Below are 18,440 nucleotides of genomic sequence, written 5' to 3'. Positions count from 1 at the left end.
AGCGCTAATTGTAGCGGTATGGCGTCTGCTCCCGCATAGTGAGAGAGCGGTGCAGCTCCGGGAGCAGCGGTGACCTGATGTGTGCTTGTGTGGGGAACATCTTTCATATTATCAGCGTAATGTTCAGCGGGAACAAGGGCTGCTCGGTTGAGGGGAAACTGCTCTTTAGAAAGACTTGAGTGGCCCTTAAAAGGGCCGTTGTGTTTCCGATTTCCAACCGTGGAGGGACAGACGTTCCCCGCGCCCCGTCATTGCCACCGTCGCCGCTGCTTGGTGGGTGGCTCCGGGGGCGGGTTAGACAAGGTGGGAGCCGCCTTCATGATCCTTCGGCCCCGTGAAGCAGGCACCGCCTTCCAGGAGCCAAGCCATCGTAGCCGCTGCGCTTCTTCGGCTGCCTGGTGGAGGTGGGATGTGGCTGTCTGTAGACGAGGTCCAAATAGTCCATCGGGAGCTATGGGACCGTACAGAAGCTCACGCTTGACCTCCGTGGGTAGCTGTGACATGTGGAGCCAGATATTTCGCTGGGCCACAGTCTGCCACGCCTGGATCCTCGACAACGCCACCGTGGTCGCCGTGGTGAGGGTGAGGATGGCGGTCATAGCCTTGCCGATCTCCGTGGCTAGCTCCGGGGGAAGCGTCTCCGGGTTGGTGGCCATGGCGGAGACGGCGGAGGCTAGCAAGGCTATGTTGTTTTGCGCCGCTAAGCCCGAGCCGCACACCGGTGAGAACCGGTCAGTAACTTTGGGCGAAAACCTGGTCCTGGGGGACGGGGGTCGGCTTCCGGTGGCCGAAGAAGGGGTAGCCTTTGGAAGCAGGATCGACGCCAGGCTCTGCTCCAGAGGGGGGACCGAAGGAAATCCTGCCTCTGTGTCGCCATGAACCCGTGTGAACGGGACATAGCGCGAGACTGGCGCCCTCAGTTTCCCTCGCTGAGAGAGAGCCTCCTCCATGAATGGCCGAAGCTCCGTGAAGCGCTGCCAGAGTGGAGCCCGTTTGGACGGCGGCTCCTGAGAGTAGATGTCACCGCTCAGGAGGCTGCGAGAGGGGGCTGGAGGCTCCGCTGGAAGCGCTACGCCCCTCTGGTCCGCCGCCCTTTTTATGATCTCCGCTCGCTGTGTTCAACTCTGAACACCTGAGAAGCCGCAAATCTGTGGCTGTGATGGGGGGTGGTGCTGGCTTACGTCTTTCCCGTTTTTTTTTTTTTGTGGGGCGCACGCTCTTCCTGGGTGAGCTAGAGGTCGCCCCGTCTTAGCAGAGGTTTTTGATGGCCGATTTAAATACCCTGTTACTTGATTTATATGTGGCGCTATTATGTCAAACCTTGTTTAGTGTTGACATATCCCAGACCTAATCGCAATGTAACTTGCAATCGAGTACGTTTTTCGGTTGGCGTTCCTAATGGATGCTTGAAATGATCGCAGCATCTGATTCAGGTTATTATATACTTTTGGACTAACCAGTCTTTAAACACTGCCGGAGCCCATGCCGTACTCCGTTTGGTGTTTACTTCGTGCCTGTCATATTCAATTATGTCAATTTCTCTGTCATCCAGCTCTTTGTGTCTTTTACCCTCTCTTGCATCTTCTGAATGAATAGAATGTGCTATGTTTCCCATATCAGGTAACAAATTGGATAAATAGATGTCAAATTAGAAGTACTAAGGCCTAAAAACTTTAATTCATAATGAGTTTTAGAACTACCAGACAGTGATTAGTATAACTTTGGGTTGCAAACTAAAGATAAAAATAAAATAAACAATATATTTTTGTTTAATTCGTCTTATTTTATTGGTTATATTGAAACCAATACAGGTTGATGTGAGATTTCAGCCTGAAAACAGTTCATTTAATATTGTACTCTAGTGAGTTTTTTTCAGTAAAGCTGCACTAAAGACTTTGTTTGTATTTGGATTTGCTATATCACAAATAGGTTAAAACTAAATTATTAAGTTGATGTTGAAAACATTTTATTTTGGTAATTTCCTTTTCTTTTCAAGAAATCATTCATTGAACTTTTTGTTGCTTTTATACAGGTTATAAAACCACTAAACAGATTATTTTTATATGCTGCTTATGGAGTCATGAGCTTTTGTTGTGATTCAACAGGAAGGATAGTAGCAATAATAAATAAGGTGTTTAATAAATAAGGTGTTCACATAATTATTTTTTTTATTTAAAAACTACTCTAAAGAAAATTTTGTTTTGTTTTGATTGACTTTCACTATTTGCAGAAACATAACCCTTAAAAGTAATCTAAAAGAGAATAGTTACAAAACCAGTGTTTCCTTTTCAGCACAATTTGTATGGATTGTATAGAGTTAAACCAGCATAAGGGAAAGAAATGCAGTTTTTTATTATTATTGATACTGGCTAAAATGAGTAGAAGTTTTTTCAAGTGATAAAAGAACAAATAATGTTTTTGGAGTTCTGTTTTGTATGGACCATCAGACGGACTGAGAGAGGGAGTGGGGGGGAGGGGGGGAAGCGAGAGACCGCTCTGCTCTGACACATCTGACGCATTGTGAAGTTAAGTAGCACACAGACTCACATTCTGAAAATACACACACTATTAGGAAAAGATAATTAGAAGTACTTATTATTACTTTTAAGATAAGTATTCAGTTGGTGTGTCAGTAAATGTTTAAAGTACATTTCACTGTTTGAATTCTAATCGGATTGATGAAGAGTAGATATTTTTGGATCCGTTCAGACTTCCTAGAAACCTGGTTTGAAAAGGGGAATACCTTAATTTGTATTTTTCTAGTCTACTGCATCCTGAGACCTGTGCAAGTTGTGTGAGTTTTAGTGCTGAGATGGTTTGAAACCATGATGATTAAAACCAGGTATCAACAATTTTAACACGGAGATTAAAACTGACATCTACCGTAAATGAAAATGTTTAATGTTGATGTGACTGCTTAATGATGTACATTATGAGTAATGTACTGAGACAACAGTATACACATATTCATTTAATATTTACTCTCATATTTATGTTTACACATAAAGTAAGATATAATATAAGTTAAAGATAAAACTTATAAACAAGTAAAAGATAATAACTTTTATACTATAATGATAATAATATAATATACTAGTATACTTTATAGGGCTGGGCGATAAATCGATTTTATCGATTAACTCGAATGTGTAGTCAACGTGGATTTGTTTAAATGAAAAATCGATTAAATAACTTATATGTTTAATAACTTAACATCCGCCGACGCTACCCTCTGGGCTCCCGTAGCTCCAAACGGGCTCATCCCTTCCCCCGCGCGTTTGCCATGGAGATACACAAACAACATAGCAGCGACAGGGACTAACATTAATTATTTTCTTAACCAGTCGTTTCATTACTTACTTATCCGTAATCTCCGCCGAAATGACCGGCCGCTCGCGGTGCACTGTCCCCGGCTGAGAGTCACCTATTCTCGGTAACTGAACCACCAGCTGCAGCTGACCTGAAGGAGCAGCATGCGGGGCACCAGAGGCGGTGTTGAGGAATTCTTTTGCGGCTCAACACATCTACTAAATGCTGCTGATACAACCGAGCTGTGACGGAGGTCTGTAGCGGCTTAAACAACTTGCATACGCCGCACGGAGCTCCGCTGCGACGTTTGTTTTTATCGCTATGAAGGAGGACGGGATGTTAACGTACGTTACTCAGCAACAGGTGAAAATAGGGGCAAGGTTGCGCAATAACGTTAAAATGATTGGAACTTTTAGCGAGGAACGAGAAGTGAATTACCACCTGTATGTGTGAAAACAGCTTTATCTCACGCATCCGTTTTGTTGTTGAATATATAGCCCCCTCCCCCAAAAAAAACAACCTCAAACCAATTTATATTTCCACAAAATTGGCATGAATAATCATAATGGTACATGCCCCATGTGTGTGTATGAGTCAAAACAAAATAAAACTTGTTTTGAACAATTTCTTTGTCATCTGCAGATTGATTTTAAGTAGAGGGAGAAAAAAATCGATTTAAATCTTAAATCGGATTTTTTTTTAAAAAATCAGGGATTTTATTTTTAGGCCATATCGCCCAGCCCTAATACTTTATATAATAAAAGGGATAACAATTCAGTCAGGAAAAGTTTAGAAAAAACAAGAGGTTACCTTCCAGGCCAGTTCCTGCTGGTGCCAGAGAGCTAAATGCACTTTTGAATTAGGATAATTATCTATCTATAACTATTGATGGATTATATGAGTTAAATTTAACAGTTACTTTCAATCAGAAGTCAAATATATTTGACCTACTTCTTGCTTCCATCTGAGGGAATTTCCCCAGTGTGGGCTAAATAAAAATCTTTATGTCATATAGGTGATAAGAAAACAGTTGATTTTTGATTTCAAAGAAAAATTGTCATTTTTAGGAATAACTAATTTGGATTTCAAAGACAAAAAAAGTTAGTATCAGAATTTTGTCAAATGCTTACAGAGAGCATATTTGGGTTAAAAAGAATTAGGATTTTTGTACATAAAACATGTTTATGAAATGTTTTATTGTCATCAAACTGCCCAACAAATATATAGGCCTACAAGTCCAGCTGAAATGATTAGTTGCTTGACAGAAAACTTTGATCGTTTCCAGTTTCAAAAAATTTGAGGACTTTTCTATATTGCTGCTTTTTTGTACCTTAAGTACATATTTTTATGATACTTTTCTTACTTAGGTGATATTTTTAATGGTATATTGCTGGTAACAGAAAATGTTTACAGTATGGAATCAGTACTTACTTTGTCCACTAGAACTATCTGTATGAACCTTGTTTAATTGACTAACCCTAATGTAGCAATATTTTTGAATCAATGATGACATAGATCAGACTTAGAAAAGCAGTGTGTTTAAATGCTCCTTTCTTACAGAGGCTCAAAACAGCCGAGAAGGGGGGACACACACACACACACAAACAGTAAAGACTGTGTTTCCTACAATTTGTCAAGTGCTGGTGGATGAACCTCTGACAATGGAAGAACATGAAGAGCTATTTGCAAAAATATATATAATCATAAAAGTAATTTGTGTATTGTGATTAGGTTGTAGTCAAAAGAGTGGAATGTAATGGCAAAAGTACATTTAAGCATTATTCTTTATGCTCTTATGTTTTCATTTCATTTTGCATTTTCTCACAAATACTGAAGGAGAGTTTCTCATTTCCACATGTAGATTCTGATTCTAACTAAGTGAGAATCACAAGTCTGGAACATAATGTGAGCACTGTTCACCTGAACCGATAAAGGTACAAGGTCACACTAAACTCTTTCTCCGCCTATTCAGTTTTTCCCATGCCAGTTGAGATGTAACGGGGTAAAAGTCATACAGGAAGGAGGAGGCGAGATGGCTCCGAGACGTCTCGTGTTTTTCGATTGTCTTCATGTGTATCAGATTGCCTGTAAGAACTGTAGCGTCATAATAAGCCAAGTGCGTGTGTGCTGTCACTCTGAAGATGCATATAAGCCTGGTGTTTCTGTTCACTCATTGGAAGAAACCCTTTCCACATTGGGCTGCTGACTTTTGTGAAATTTAGTTCTTCCTTCCTTCTTTTAGTTCACATAAACTGCCTGGAGCTGTCCACGGTGCTGAAGGTCTTGAAGCACTTCGCCCCGAGGGTAGCAGGGAGACATGTTGTGGTCCTTCACTTTACTAAACTTTCAAAACTGTACTCCTGCTGCAAAAGAAACTTCCACTACAGAGTAACATAAGTTAAAATTTCTGAGTAACTTGCACAACACTGTATATAACATGTCCGTTTATTTACAAACTCTGCAACAATTACAATGCAAGGAGAACAAAACACGCACCGGCTCAGCATCAGCTGTTGAGCGACGCTAAGTCTTTGCCCCCCCCCACCAAAACTTTGTCTCGTGACCCCGTAGTCCCACAGCAGCTCTTCGCCGACACTAATGTCTCGCAAAGCCACGAAGATTACGGCTTCCTTTGGGCCGTCTGGATAGCGTAGCGTGACTTTCTTAGCTCGAGCGTTAGGGTTGCTCCGAGAATGATTGAGCCGCCTGCCGAAAATGTCCATGCCCTGGTGACAGGCGCAGGGGGATGCTGTGGCGTCAATGCAGAGTCTGGCGCCTCCCTCTGCCCTGAAAAAGAAGAGGTACCCCGACTGCTGACGTCTGTTCCCCTCGGCCGCCGAGATGACTTCACCGTGGTAATCGCACAGGACCTGAAGGTGTTGAAATGGCATGGTGGCGACCACTCCTGTATGTGGGGGGAGAGCGTCAGATTGCAGGTTGAGCCTCGGCATTTTAACGTGACTACAGTCCATTACTTTTGTATGTAATTGTTTTTTGCCCAAAAAATTAAAAACGTCAAAAGGTCAGTGCTCTCCTAAACTCCATGTCATTAAAAGCTACAAATCAAGCCAGATATCCTAGTATAATTATAGACCCTGATCCACATCTTAAAAGCCATTACTAAATCTGCCTAGTACCAACTAAAAAAATATCTCTAGAGCTAAGGGTTTCCTGTCTAAAGAAGACCCAGAAAAACTTGTTGCATGCATCAATATTTTAGTAAATATGATTATTGTAATGGTGTCTTTACAGGTCTAAATTAAAACAACATCAATCAGGCAGCTTCGGCTGATCCAGAAGTAGCCAATTCACCAGCCAGAATTGGCTACATGTGAGTTTTTTGGATAAGTTTTAAAATGTTATTAGTCTTTAAGCACTAAAGGGTCATGGACCAAACTAGATGCTGGATTTGTTGGTTCCCTATCAAGCATCCAGACCCCTCAGATCATCTGGGACAGGTCTGTCGTGTGTTCCCAGAACTAGGACCAAACAATGTGAAGCTGCGTTTAGTTATTATGCTCCTCACCTGTGGAATGAAATCCCTAAAAACCTGCTCAAACAGTTCAGTGCTTTATTGTTCAATGCAGCTTTCTGCAATTTGATCCATTATTTATTCTTTACCTTAAACTTACTGGCTTAATGATTGGAATGTCTATTTTACTATTGATTTTAATAGCTTTTTTTATTATAATGTTTCCATATTTAAACTAGGATTCTCTTGTTGTAACTGGGCTTTGTTATTGGACATACAGTACTTTTATTGTTTATGTTTTCCATACTTTTGTAAAGCACTTTGAGTTGCCTTGTGCTATACAAATAAACTAGCCTTGCCTTGCATTTTATCAGACCGATGGTTTCACGTTGTCTTATTCTCGGGTGAAAAAGGCAACTGACGTTCACTCACCTAGGCCTTTTCCTTCGCCAAAGTCTTTGAAAGCCAGGCCTTTCCACCGCTGGTCTTTGACAGAGCAGAGGAGGGCCTCTTCGTCCCGGGACGCCGATTGGGGTGGCATCCACGCCTTCATGATATCCTCGGCGGTCGGCCTGTTGCTTCCCCACGTCTCCTTAGCTAGCAGCCTCTGCACTGTGGCCAGCCTAGGCTTGTCCCCTCTTCTACCCACTGCATGTTCTGTACGACATTATGGGAGAACAAGCAAAAAATGAATAAGCAAAAGGATTTAAAGCAAAGGAAAAGTCCCAAAGGGAGTTGATGATTAAGCTTACCCAGAATGTACACCTTCCGCAGCCGGAGCTGAGCCTCGCGCCACTTGAGGTAGTAGGCCCTGTGCTGAGTGAAGCCCGCCTCCGCACACTGACCACGTGACGGCGGCTCAGCATGCACGGTGACCGGAAACGCGCTACGAAAGGCGTCCCAGTGCCTAACTCTGGAGCCTGCCTGCATCGGTGGCGTCGCGCTGCAGAGAAGGCGCCAGAGATGAGTGCGTGACAGAATGCGTACGACTTTGGGTGAACCATTACTCCCTCGCTCGTGCTCCCCTCTCCTCCCCCTCCTCAGCTACTAACCATCCCAGCCGGGTGACATTTTCTGAGCGCCTACCTGCTGGCCGGCGGCTGCCCTTGCAGTGAGCCCGACGCAGATGCGCAGGCTGCCGGAATGGGTGTCGGAGCAGCTGCCTCCATCTCCCCAGGTTCCTGCGCCGAGTACCTGCAGCGCCAAACGTTGGTTATTAGGCCGGTTTGTATTTTATGTAATTTATTTATGAAATGCAAGCAGCTATGAGTGGGAGTTATGAAATTAGTGTGCTTTCAAATTTGTTTACATCATTTGTTTTTCAGACACGGTCAATAAATGTAGTGTTAATAACAACAATAAACCTTATTTACAATTTGCAACACTAGTCACTCACTTTTCCCTCAGGCGAATCAAATCTGACCCGAGGTTGATCACAGGAGCCCCGTCGGTGCCCAGGAAGAACCTGCCTTGGTCCGATTTGCCAGGGGCCTGGTTCTGTAGGGAGATAGACCTCGCATGGGAAAAGTAGCAGTCAAGCATCTGAGAACACAAAGGGGGGAGGGTTAGAGAAGGATTCCATTCACCGCTGACGACTACGAAAAAAAAAAAAAAGAGCACCTCCATGTGCACGTGCAGAACGGATGACTTACACTTTCCTCTTCTTTGCTGAGAGTGACCACACGACCTGCTGCTCCAGGACCAGCAAGCCGTATGATGGCTCCTTCACCAGACAGTTTGCGGTCAAGCCATTCGCGTACCTTAACCATCAATGAAATGTTTGAGCTTACAGTTACACACACTTAATCAATAGTTTATATTTATATGGCAGGTAGTATATGTTCATTAATCAGAAACACGGCAACCAGGCAGCATTACCTGAAACTCTGCCACGGCACTGGCAGGCAGACGATGCCGCAGGATCAGCATGGCCTGGCAATAGCGTCTGAATGATGTGATGTCAGAGCTGGGTGGGGTTTGGCCTGCTGACATCATCGCTTGAAGGCACTCAATGTCTGCCCTTGCTGCTTCCAGGACATAATTTTTTTTAGACCTAAAGCCATTCACGTGAGTGACACAGAAACTCTTTAGAAATGGTCCACTCCAATTCCAGTGCTTTTGTAAGCCTTGCTACCTTGACCGTACCGCATGCAAGGTAACGCTACAGAGAGCAGCTTAGTACTCGTTCTTATTTGCTATTCGTGCTTATGGAGGCCTACGGTTTGTTAATGTAACTGCAATCTTTGCATGCATGAGTCAGGCATGTGCTAAGCAGTCTGATGATGTGAAGTGTCGGCTCCGTGTCCTGGTACCAGGCAGGCGTGTCCGTCACGATGCAACCCCTCATGCGTTGGCACAAGGCAAGGCAGGATGCACCGTCTTTGCAAAACTCCTCAAGCTCAGAGAAGCTCCAAACTCTGCCCTGTCGGTCAAAGATGTCTTGGGTCTCTTTGGCTTGGCGGGTCTCGTTCGCCAGTTCATACGGAGAACAGCCTTTCCGGCACACCCTGCCTATGTGCGTGGCTATGGATTCCTGGGGAGTTTTGCAGATCAAGCAATGCACAACCCTTCTCTCCATTTTGGCTTGCCTGCGCTCTGAAAACAGATAGACAAGATTTGAGCACACATGGATCCTGCAAACCCAAACATTCCACTCTGTCCAGCCCTTTTGCCATTTAAATTGACCAAATCATGTCATATTGCTGCTTTTACTGAGTTCTTATTTACTCAGCTGCTACTTACCGTGTCTAGAACATTTTTCATGGGGTGGCAAAGGGGTAGTGCGAGATCTTGGCAGGGTGGCAGGGGAAGAGGGTACATGGGAACCCCCATATGTAAACACACTGCTATGCCCTGTTGTTTTTGGAGCAAAAAGAGGAACGATTAAAAGTCCGCGCTCAGCTTCAAAACACAATGTTAAAAACGACAGACAGAGCCAGATATCTTGGTGTAGTCATGGACTCCGAACGTAATTTCAACAGCCCTATTAAGACAATTACAAAGTCAGCCTATTATCACCTTAAGAATATATCAAGGGTTAAAGGACTCATGTCTCAGCAGGATTTGGAAAAACTTTTCCATGCTTTTATCTTCAGTAGACTAGACTACTGTAATGGTGTCTTTACAGGTCTCCCTAAAAAAATCAAATCAGACAGCTGCAGCTGATTCAGAACGCTGCTGCTCGAGTCCTCACAAAGACCAAGAAAGTTCACTCCAGTTCTGAAGTCTTTACACTGGCTTCCAGTGCCTCAAAGAATTGATTTCAAAATACTTTTGCTGGTTTATAAATCACTAAATGGTTAAGGGCCAAAACTAGGGGTGGGCGATAGGGCCAAAAATTAATATCGATTTTTTTTTCAGATTTTGACGATAACGATAATTAGACTATATCCTTTAAAAATGTGTTTTTAAAAGTCCGGGTTACTTAATCACTGATGATAATAATGGGCACAATGTTGAATCAAAACAGTTCTTATTTATTTTCTCTAAAATGTAAGTATTAAAGTAAAAACAATTCAAAGACAAAATACTAATACTAATTGAACTAGTCTAGGAACATTGAAGTCTGAGTACACATTCAGTTGTTCACCTCTGCTGTAATGTCAATTGTGCAGCATACAAGCAAGACTATCTATACAAGCAAGACGATCGATCGTCTTGCTTGTATAGATAGTAGGTCGTCTTGCTTGTATAGATAGTCCATAGATCGATCGATACAACAGCTTCAGTTGTATAGCACATTTCAGCAACATCTTTTTGATGTTGCATTTCTTAAAATACTTGTTAATTTCTTATACTGCACTGGAAATTGTATTCTTGTATTTTATCTGTTTTTTAAGCACTATGAATTTCCCTTTTGCTGAAATGTGCTATACAACTGAAGCTGCCTTGCCTTTCAGGTGTCTCTGAAATGCTGAATTACACTTAAAGTCTTCCCCCACGTGTCACATATGAAAGACTTTTTACCTTTTTGAGTATTAGGGCGACTCTCTGACACGTTAGTGTTGTTTACGTCGTTACTGTGACTTCTGCCCTTGCGTCGTCTCTTCTTTGGTTCTGGCTCTGCACTTCTAGTTGAAGTCTCCACGCTGGTGTCTTTTCTGATCTTGGCTCTCAGCTCCATGAGAGTTGTGAGAGAGGAGCTGGTGGTCACTGTTTGCTTCTGATACCACAGAGGTTATAATTGGCATGTTGGCTACAGACTCTCTCTCTGCTGCACTTAGAGTGTCATCATCAGGATTGAAGTTCACAGTCTGACCTTCACTGTGGTTACTTTCCTCATGAGTAAGAGTCAACATAAAAGGTATCAGTCTCCTGCTTCAGTACAAGCTGCTCTCCCTCCTGACTGGTGCACAGGTCCTCCTGTTCCTCTTTAATCTGTGGAGGCTCTGGCTCCTCTTGGTCCAGACTGGAGTTCCTCTCCTGAACACAGAGCTGCTGGTCAGAGAGAACCTCCTCCTCCTTACAGACATGATGCTGTGGGAGCTCTGCAGGGACACAGAACACAAGAAATATGACACTACTGTTACTGTAGAGGAGACCAGAAGACTTTTTAAGACAAAAAGACAATGCTGAAGAGACTTAAAGCTCAGCCTCTCAAATTTTCAGCAGGGGGCGACTCCACTGGCTCCAAAACGAAGTCTGTTTTATAGAAGTCTATGAGAAAATGACCCCACTTCTCATTTGATTTATTACCTCAGTAAACACAGAGTTCATGGGCTCAATCACTAGTTCCATCTCCTCTTCAATACAGCAGCATGATGTTAATTTAGTAAATGATGGTCCCGTTTATCTAAGAATAGACTATAAAGCAGAGGACGCTTTAGGACCTGTACAATTTTTATACTTTTTATGCTTGTAATTTGTAGCATTTATAACATTACATTTTTCCTGTACAGTTTTTTAAGTGGTTATATTGAAGCAGACACACCATTATGTCTGGTTAGTTCTTTTATTAACCGAATACCAAATATGCACTTTTCTATATAGTTTATTCATTGTAATTTGAACACTGTTACCAATAGCCTGACTTCCAGTAATATGTTGTACCCTCATTTGCACTTTGCATCTCCATGTTTCTCTAATTTATTTGTATTATTCTATTATGTTAGTATGTAATGTATATTTTATGTTAAAATATATTTATACTATTCATTTTAGTTGTATGTCGTGCATCTTTGGCAGAAACATTTCCCTCAGAATGAATTAAGTTCTATCTTGTAATATTTTAACTTTTCTAACAATCTTCCAGCCACTGCAGCTTAGATAAAGTCTGTGCTTACTTTTAAATGATGATAATGCTTAGTAACGTCTTATTTTAGCACGGTGCAACAATGTTATGTTTACAACATTAAAACAGGGAAAAAGTTTGGGGATTCTCTGCTCGGAAACCATGTCCAAGTAGTCACAAAACGGTGCCACGTCATTTCTCCGACGCTCCATTGTTCCGACCTCTCAATAACCTGAAAAATGTCCTTTGGTCCTACAGCCCACTAGTCCGACGTTCACCTATCCCCTGACCAATCGACTCAAGGTCAAATGCCTAACCCCAACCAATCGAGCTGCTTCGTTGGGCGGGTCTTGGCGTGGCCATAGCAGAATTCGTAATTTCCACCAGCGGGATGTCGGACTAGTGGGCTGTACGACCAAAGGGAATTTTTCCGGTTATTGAGAGGTCGGAACAACAGCCTCTTTCTGACCAAGTAGTTACAGGAACGTAGTTATAGGAACAGTCCACTTCTAAACAGTTCTACTAACTACTCTCCCCCAAAACCGGTTTTTACCATTTGCATTCGCACATAACAAAAGGTCAGTTCCTATGGCCACTTGGCCAGTGCGAATGCAAATGTTAAAAAACGGTTTTGGGGGAGAGTAGATAGTAGAACTGTTTAGGAGTGGATTGTTCCTATAACTACGCTCCTGTGACTACTTGGTCGGAAAGAGGCTTATGCGGGAAAGGGAAAAGACCCTGCCCTGAAGTAGGAGCTGAAAGAGTTACAGGAACAGCGGCCAGAGGAACTTAATAATCCCAAAATTGGTCCAGAAAAAAAAAGGGTTCTAGGAACGTTATGTTCTAGGAACTGCAAAAATCCCTCCGGTCGGAAAGGAACTTAATGGAGCGTCGGAGAAATGGGCAGTCCCCTCACAAAAGTAGTTACTTTTATCTTTAAAAAAAGTCTTAGCTATAGGCCAAATCTTCCACAGGCCACATCTTTGCAAAAATCACAGAAAAACATGTAGGCTAAAGTGCATCCACGTCATGTCGTATCCACTAATGTACCCAGGACCAACAGCAGCTTCATCTTTGTTGAAGTAATCACTAAGAAACAGCATGTTGCTGTTTTAATTCCTTCGTGACTCACTTGTTGCTAGGAAAATAACCCATCTACAGTAAATATCATTTTGCAAATCACCACTATCACATCGCTGATCCCACCTAGGTCATCCTTTGTGTGTCTTCTGCTGTTTGTTTTTTTACAACATAAACCCAGTGAAATACTGTTATGATATAAATGACCATGACTGTAGCTAGCTAATGTTACACACGAAGACGCGTCCTAAACAGAGAGTAACGTTACAAAACGGAGCACCACGTAGCTCTTTCAGCCCAGGAAGTGAGCTGTGCCAATGCAATTACTATGATAGCTGAATGAATATAAATGTTTTTTGTTCTCAATACTAAATAGTGCAAAAACAAAGTATCTCCATATGGAGTTCACATACAAATGTAAGCAGCGAACACGAGCACTAAGAAATAGAGTCAATAATATTCGGCTCATGTCAGTGTAGAAGTTTAATTTGGATTTAGTTTGTTCACAATTAGTTATTTAAGAAATGTCAACAGTGAACTGGTGGGTTTCAACTGTGTCGGTCATGTTAGCAAACTCGCTGACAGCTGGAGAACAGCAACAACAATTGTAAAGTGAACTTACCTGGACTCTTGAGGTTATATTTATTCTCCATACCAACAGATGTTCTGGTTAAAGATGAAGTCCTGTTGAGTTAATGTTGCTAACTGGCTAGCTAGCTCCCAGCTACCTACTTAACGTTAGCTTCACTTAGCTAGCAGCCCCGGCTAGCTTCCTTCGGGTTGTCAGTACCTGATCCGTTCCACCTGCACAATCCGTTCTGCGGATGTGCAAGATGACACGTATGCCATGACGTAGGCGCAGATGATAATGCTGCGTTCATTCCACCACCACCTTGGAATAACGGCACCGCTTCCACCTGCACGATCTGTTCTGCGCATGCGCAAGATGTTCACACGCTAGCCTCCAGCTAACGTTAGTTAGCTAATAGCTAATTGGCGGACCGCTAGGTGATTAGTAGCGCAGCTAACGGTTAATTCGGTGCGGACCGCTAGGTGATTATAAGCGGTTTGCCGTTAGCCTCCCGGGAAGCTAACGTTAGTTTAGCTAACGGTTAATTCGGCGGACCGCTAGGTGATTATAGAAGCGGTCTGCCGTTAGCCTCCACTGGGAAGCTAACAGCTAATTCGGCTAACCGCTAGCTGAGACAGCATGTAAACTTTAAAAGACCCTCAAAATAAAACTTGAAAATAAACGTTAACATATATAACAGCTGTTACGTCAGTTCTACTTTACATGTGCTCATTTAAAATACAATCACTCAATACTTGTCTTTATTGTTATTACTGTAATGTCTTAATTTAGCTGTAGCCTGCTTTTCCCATTAAGTTTGACTTAACGTTATTTTAGACTGAATCTAGCTGCAGAAACAACGTAACCAGTGGGCGGTGCCTGTTATTTTGAGGTGGCATGAACGCAGCATTATCATCTGCGCCTACGTCATGGCATACGTGTCGTCTTGCACATGCGCAGAACGGATTGTGCAGGTGGAACGGATCGGGTACTGACACGGGTCCTCAAATATGAGCTAGTGATGACGAACTGACCGAAGAGCCGGTTATTAACCCGATTCGTGTCACTGAGCCGGGAGAATCGAGTGCCATACGTCAATGAACCGACTCACTCCTGTTTTTTACCTCATTAGGGCCTCCACTGGAGTGGTGGTAGAATCAATCAGGAAATGGGCTACCTCGAGCAGCACGATTCATTGGACCGAAAGAGTTGTTAAGAGAGTAGAGACCGTGCACCCGGCTACTGCCGGAGTCTGCACTGCCGAGTCGGACCGAATGTAACCGTTAACAACCGGCCGAGTCTGTATAGCAAACGGTTTGTCTAACGGTTCTCGGAAAGTTTGAGTTATTAACCAAGCCTTGTTTCTGATGCATCTTAGGTGATTGTGTTCGGAAATTCACACATTATTGATTGGGAAGTGAATCACATACAAATACACGTTATCTTAGTTATGTTAAGTTAAATGTTAGAGAAGTGAATGTTACAGGCTGTCACGAGCAGACCGGGTGGGCACCTGGCTACTGCAGCCGCAGGCACGTGAACCGTTGACCGAATCTATAGACTCGGTTCGCCAACCAACAACCGTCCGGTTGAACCGACTCGCATAAAAGAGCCAGTTGTCACATCACTAATATGAGCAGAACAGTTGAAAACGTAGGTCGTTCAGTCTCCACGACGTTCCAGTGTGTAGGTACACTAGACGGTATTTGAATCCAAGAATATCAAGTCACAAGAATATTGAAGAGTTATCAAGTTATCCCCTGCTGCTGCTAATGCTGCTGCTTCTTCTTCTATGGTGGTTGGCAACTAACTTTAATGGCGCATTACCACCACCAGCTGGACTGGGGTGTGGTACTGGCGTCTAACCTTTCCAAGTATGAATCAAAAGAAAACTAAATTCTTTTAATTAGTCCTGTATTCCTCAGGAAGCTAAATACATATTTCACCTGAGCTTCTTTGTAGAATGTCTAACTAACTAAGAAAGTTTAACCTTAACTGTTTTTCTTGCAATTGTTAGATTCATAGGCGCTGATAAAAAAAATACTGAGCACCCATGTGTGCCAGACTGCCAGTAGGCTACATTCATTTTAAGTGCCCATATTATGCTCATTTTCAGGTTCATAATTGTATTTTGAGGTTGTACCAGAATAGGTTTACATGGTTTAATTTTCAAAAAACATGTTTTTGTTGTACTGCACATTGCTGCAGCTCCTCTTTTCACCCTGTGTTTTAAGCTCTCCGTTTTAGCTACAGAGTGAGGCATCACACTTCTGTACCATCTTTGTTGGGAGTCGCACATGCACAGTAGCTAGGTAAGGACTACTAGCTAGAAGCTAGCGCTGCTAGTGGTTAGCCACCTCGTTCTCAATGGCAAAACACTGCTACAACACACACAAGTTCACCCTAATCTACAAAAGAAATTTTATAGAACTACATGTCCCTCGTCTGCAGGTATTCCACACAAAGTTGGAAGTGCGCCCTCGTTTAGAAGAAGTCTCCCGGCTGATCCTGCCTTAATAGTGACTGAAGTTGGAGAAACAGCTAGCTGGCGTGGTATTAGCTAAAGTGGTTAGCACACACCAAATGTTTTGGCCAATGACGTAGACGGCCCTGCCGATTTTGACCAGCTCACCCGGAGACTGAAGGGAGGACACATTCAGAAACCGTATCTCACTCAGAACACCATGGATGTTTCCTTTTTCAAAGGTTGTATGTGTGTGGAAGCACCAGAGACACAAAATAACACCCCAAATCCCAGAAAAGGCGATTTTTTTTTTTTTCATAATATGGGTACTTTAAAATTAAACATTGCAGTTGGTGTTAAGTGGAGCATCTGTCATAGTGTGGTTGGTTATGTATGGCATTGATTCTTAATTTCCCACGAAGCTGATCGCGGTTACGTGTCAGTAAAACTTTTCATCTCCAATCCTATCTGTATTTGTGAGAAGTGGCGCGGTCGTGAACTGAAAGCCTACTTTACAGCTTTATTATCGAGTTAATAGGCGTGTGGGTTTGTGTCGGCGGCCGTCCATTTCCTAAGGTTGAAATGCAAACAATTTTTGACTATTTATTTATTTTATTTAATTTTTTTAAAGGGCGTGCGCCTGTGAGCACCCATGGAGGAAAACATAAATCAGCGCCTATGGTGAGATTAATCTGGGTCTTTCTTCCTGATATTTAGGACAGTGTAGAATAACATGCTCTACAGACCAAGACTACCACAGAATACACAGTTGCCATCAGCATGCTTCTTCATTATTAACAAAGTATTATTTAATCTTGTGTGTCCATACCTCATTCTTGAAAATACATCCTCCTCCTCCTTGCTTCTGTTCATATTTCTGCTCTTTTCCACTTTATTCTGGATATTATAGAACTGTCTTCCAGTCTGCTCATTGTCCCATAATATTTGCCATTTACCCCTATGGTTTTTAACCATACTCTTAATTTCTGCTTTGCTATAATTGACCTCAATATCTACACTGGAATTTCCATACAACGGTAAGGGCACTCAGGGGATAGTGGGAAGCCGGGGCCGAGAAGCCGAGGGGGGAGACACTGGAGCTGGAGAGCGGAGAATCCGAGGAGTGGATGGCTGGAAGTGGAGGAGTAGGCAGGTTGAAGTAGGGTGCCATGGGAGGGGGACCGAGTGGTGAAGCCAGCTGACTGGAGACAACAGACAGGTATGAGATGGTAGCTGCAGAGAACAAACACAGGAAAAGGTAAGTAAACGTTCACACAAAGACAGAAAAAAAAAAAAAAAAACAAGGGTCGCAAGGAAAGCTTGCAGAGAGTTTCACCAGGATGACTGGAGCAACGCTCAAGCAAAGATGGTCTGTTGAGCCAAGGTTGAAATACCGATCTTGATTGCAGATGGAAGGCAGTTGTGCGCGGTGGGAGAAGGGGATGATGGAATGAAAACCAGGTGCGCTCAATCAGCTGGCAGCAGTAGCGGGAGGAGAAAGGGGAAAGGCAACAGAGACAAAAGGCAGGGCCGACAGAGAAACTGACAGTGAAAAAAACCAAATAGAAAATAGTAAACAAAGCAGAAAACTCACAGCCAGCTGACTCCAACCACCACAAGATCCATATATAATGCTTCCACAGTCTAATACAGACCTGATCAAGCATGTGAAAATTGTTCTTGGAGCAGTTCTACTTGCTCCCCACTCCACTCCGCATAGACACCTCATTACATTTAGTACTTTCTTGTATTTATCAATTATTTTGATATTTTTGATCCAACCATATGCCCAGGTATTTAAAGGAGTCAACCCTTTCTAATTCATTAGCAGATAATTTCACTTTTATACCCTTAGCCATTTTCTTTCTTGAGGAAAACATTGTTTTGGTTTTATCAATTGAGATCCTAAAACCCCATCTAATGGACCATTTATGCACTTATTCTTATCTTATTCACAAATTCAACATTTCTCCCTCTTTTCCATAAAGCACCATCATCTGCAAACAATGCCGCATCCACAAGATTCTCCACTTCCTTAAAAATGTTCATTTATCATAATGGAGAACAATAAAAGACTGATAATACTCCCTTGCAGGATACAATTGTCCACCTGATACCGCTCACTTGTCACCCCGTTTATCTTCACCATTATTGTTTTATCCAACAAGAATTCCTTAACCCAGGTGAACACGCTTCCCTTGATTCCCATATGATTTAACTTAATCAAAAGGCCTTCCTCCCTCATCATGTCGTACGCTTTCTCAATATCAAAAAAGACAGCCACAACTGATTCCTTATTCACTTGAGCTCGTCT

The 18,440-nt window shown here is 42.7% G+C and overlaps 1 protein-coding gene across 1 annotated transcript; it reads right to left on the bottom strand.

Moving 5' to 3' along the window:
• Positions 1 to 248: 248 nt before the first annotated feature.
• LOC120547181 lies at positions 249 to 18,228 on the bottom strand. Its single transcript, XM_039782656.1, has 11 exons — positions 16,956 to 18,228; positions 10,748 to 11,268; positions 9,524 to 9,634; positions 8,660 to 9,376; positions 8,434 to 8,541; positions 8,178 to 8,323; positions 7,868 to 7,975; positions 7,534 to 7,724; positions 7,214 to 7,438; positions 5,730 to 6,214; positions 249 to 1,112 (listed from the first exon to the last, which is right to left on the bottom strand). Exons 4-11 carry the CDS (start codon positions 8,774 to 8,776, stop codon positions 249 to 251), a joined length of 2,244 nt encoding a protein of 747 aa, XP_039638590.1. The 5' UTR covers positions 8,777 to 9,376; positions 9,524 to 9,634; positions 10,748 to 11,268; positions 16,956 to 18,228.
• Positions 18,229 to 18,440: the final 212 nt, after the last annotated feature.

Source organism: Perca fluviatilis, chromosome 18 (assembly GCF_010015445.1).
Source record: "Perca fluviatilis chromosome 18, GENO_Pfluv_1.0, whole genome shotgun sequence".
NCBI classification, from domain to species: domain Eukaryota; kingdom Metazoa; phylum Chordata; class Actinopteri; order Perciformes; family Percidae; genus Perca; species Perca fluviatilis.
The sequence above is the reverse complement of the archived record's forward strand: the minus strand, read 5'-3'. Positions and strand labels throughout refer to the sequence as shown.

Bases quoted from the DNA above. Each gene is read 5' to 3' on its own strand.
- LOC120547181 (XM_039782656.1), bottom strand. From the start codon at position 8,776: ATGATGTCAGCAGGCCAAACCCCACCCAGCTCTGACATCACATCATTC. The intron at 8,324-8,433 runs GTAAGTCATCCG...TTGTGTTCTCAG, and splicing joins TCAGCAAAGAAGAGGAAAGT to ATGCTTGACTGCTACTTTTC. The intron at 7,725-7,867 runs GTAGGCGCTCAG...CCTTCTCTGCAG, and splicing joins GGGCAGCCGCCGGCCAGCAG to CGCGACGCCACCGATGCAGG.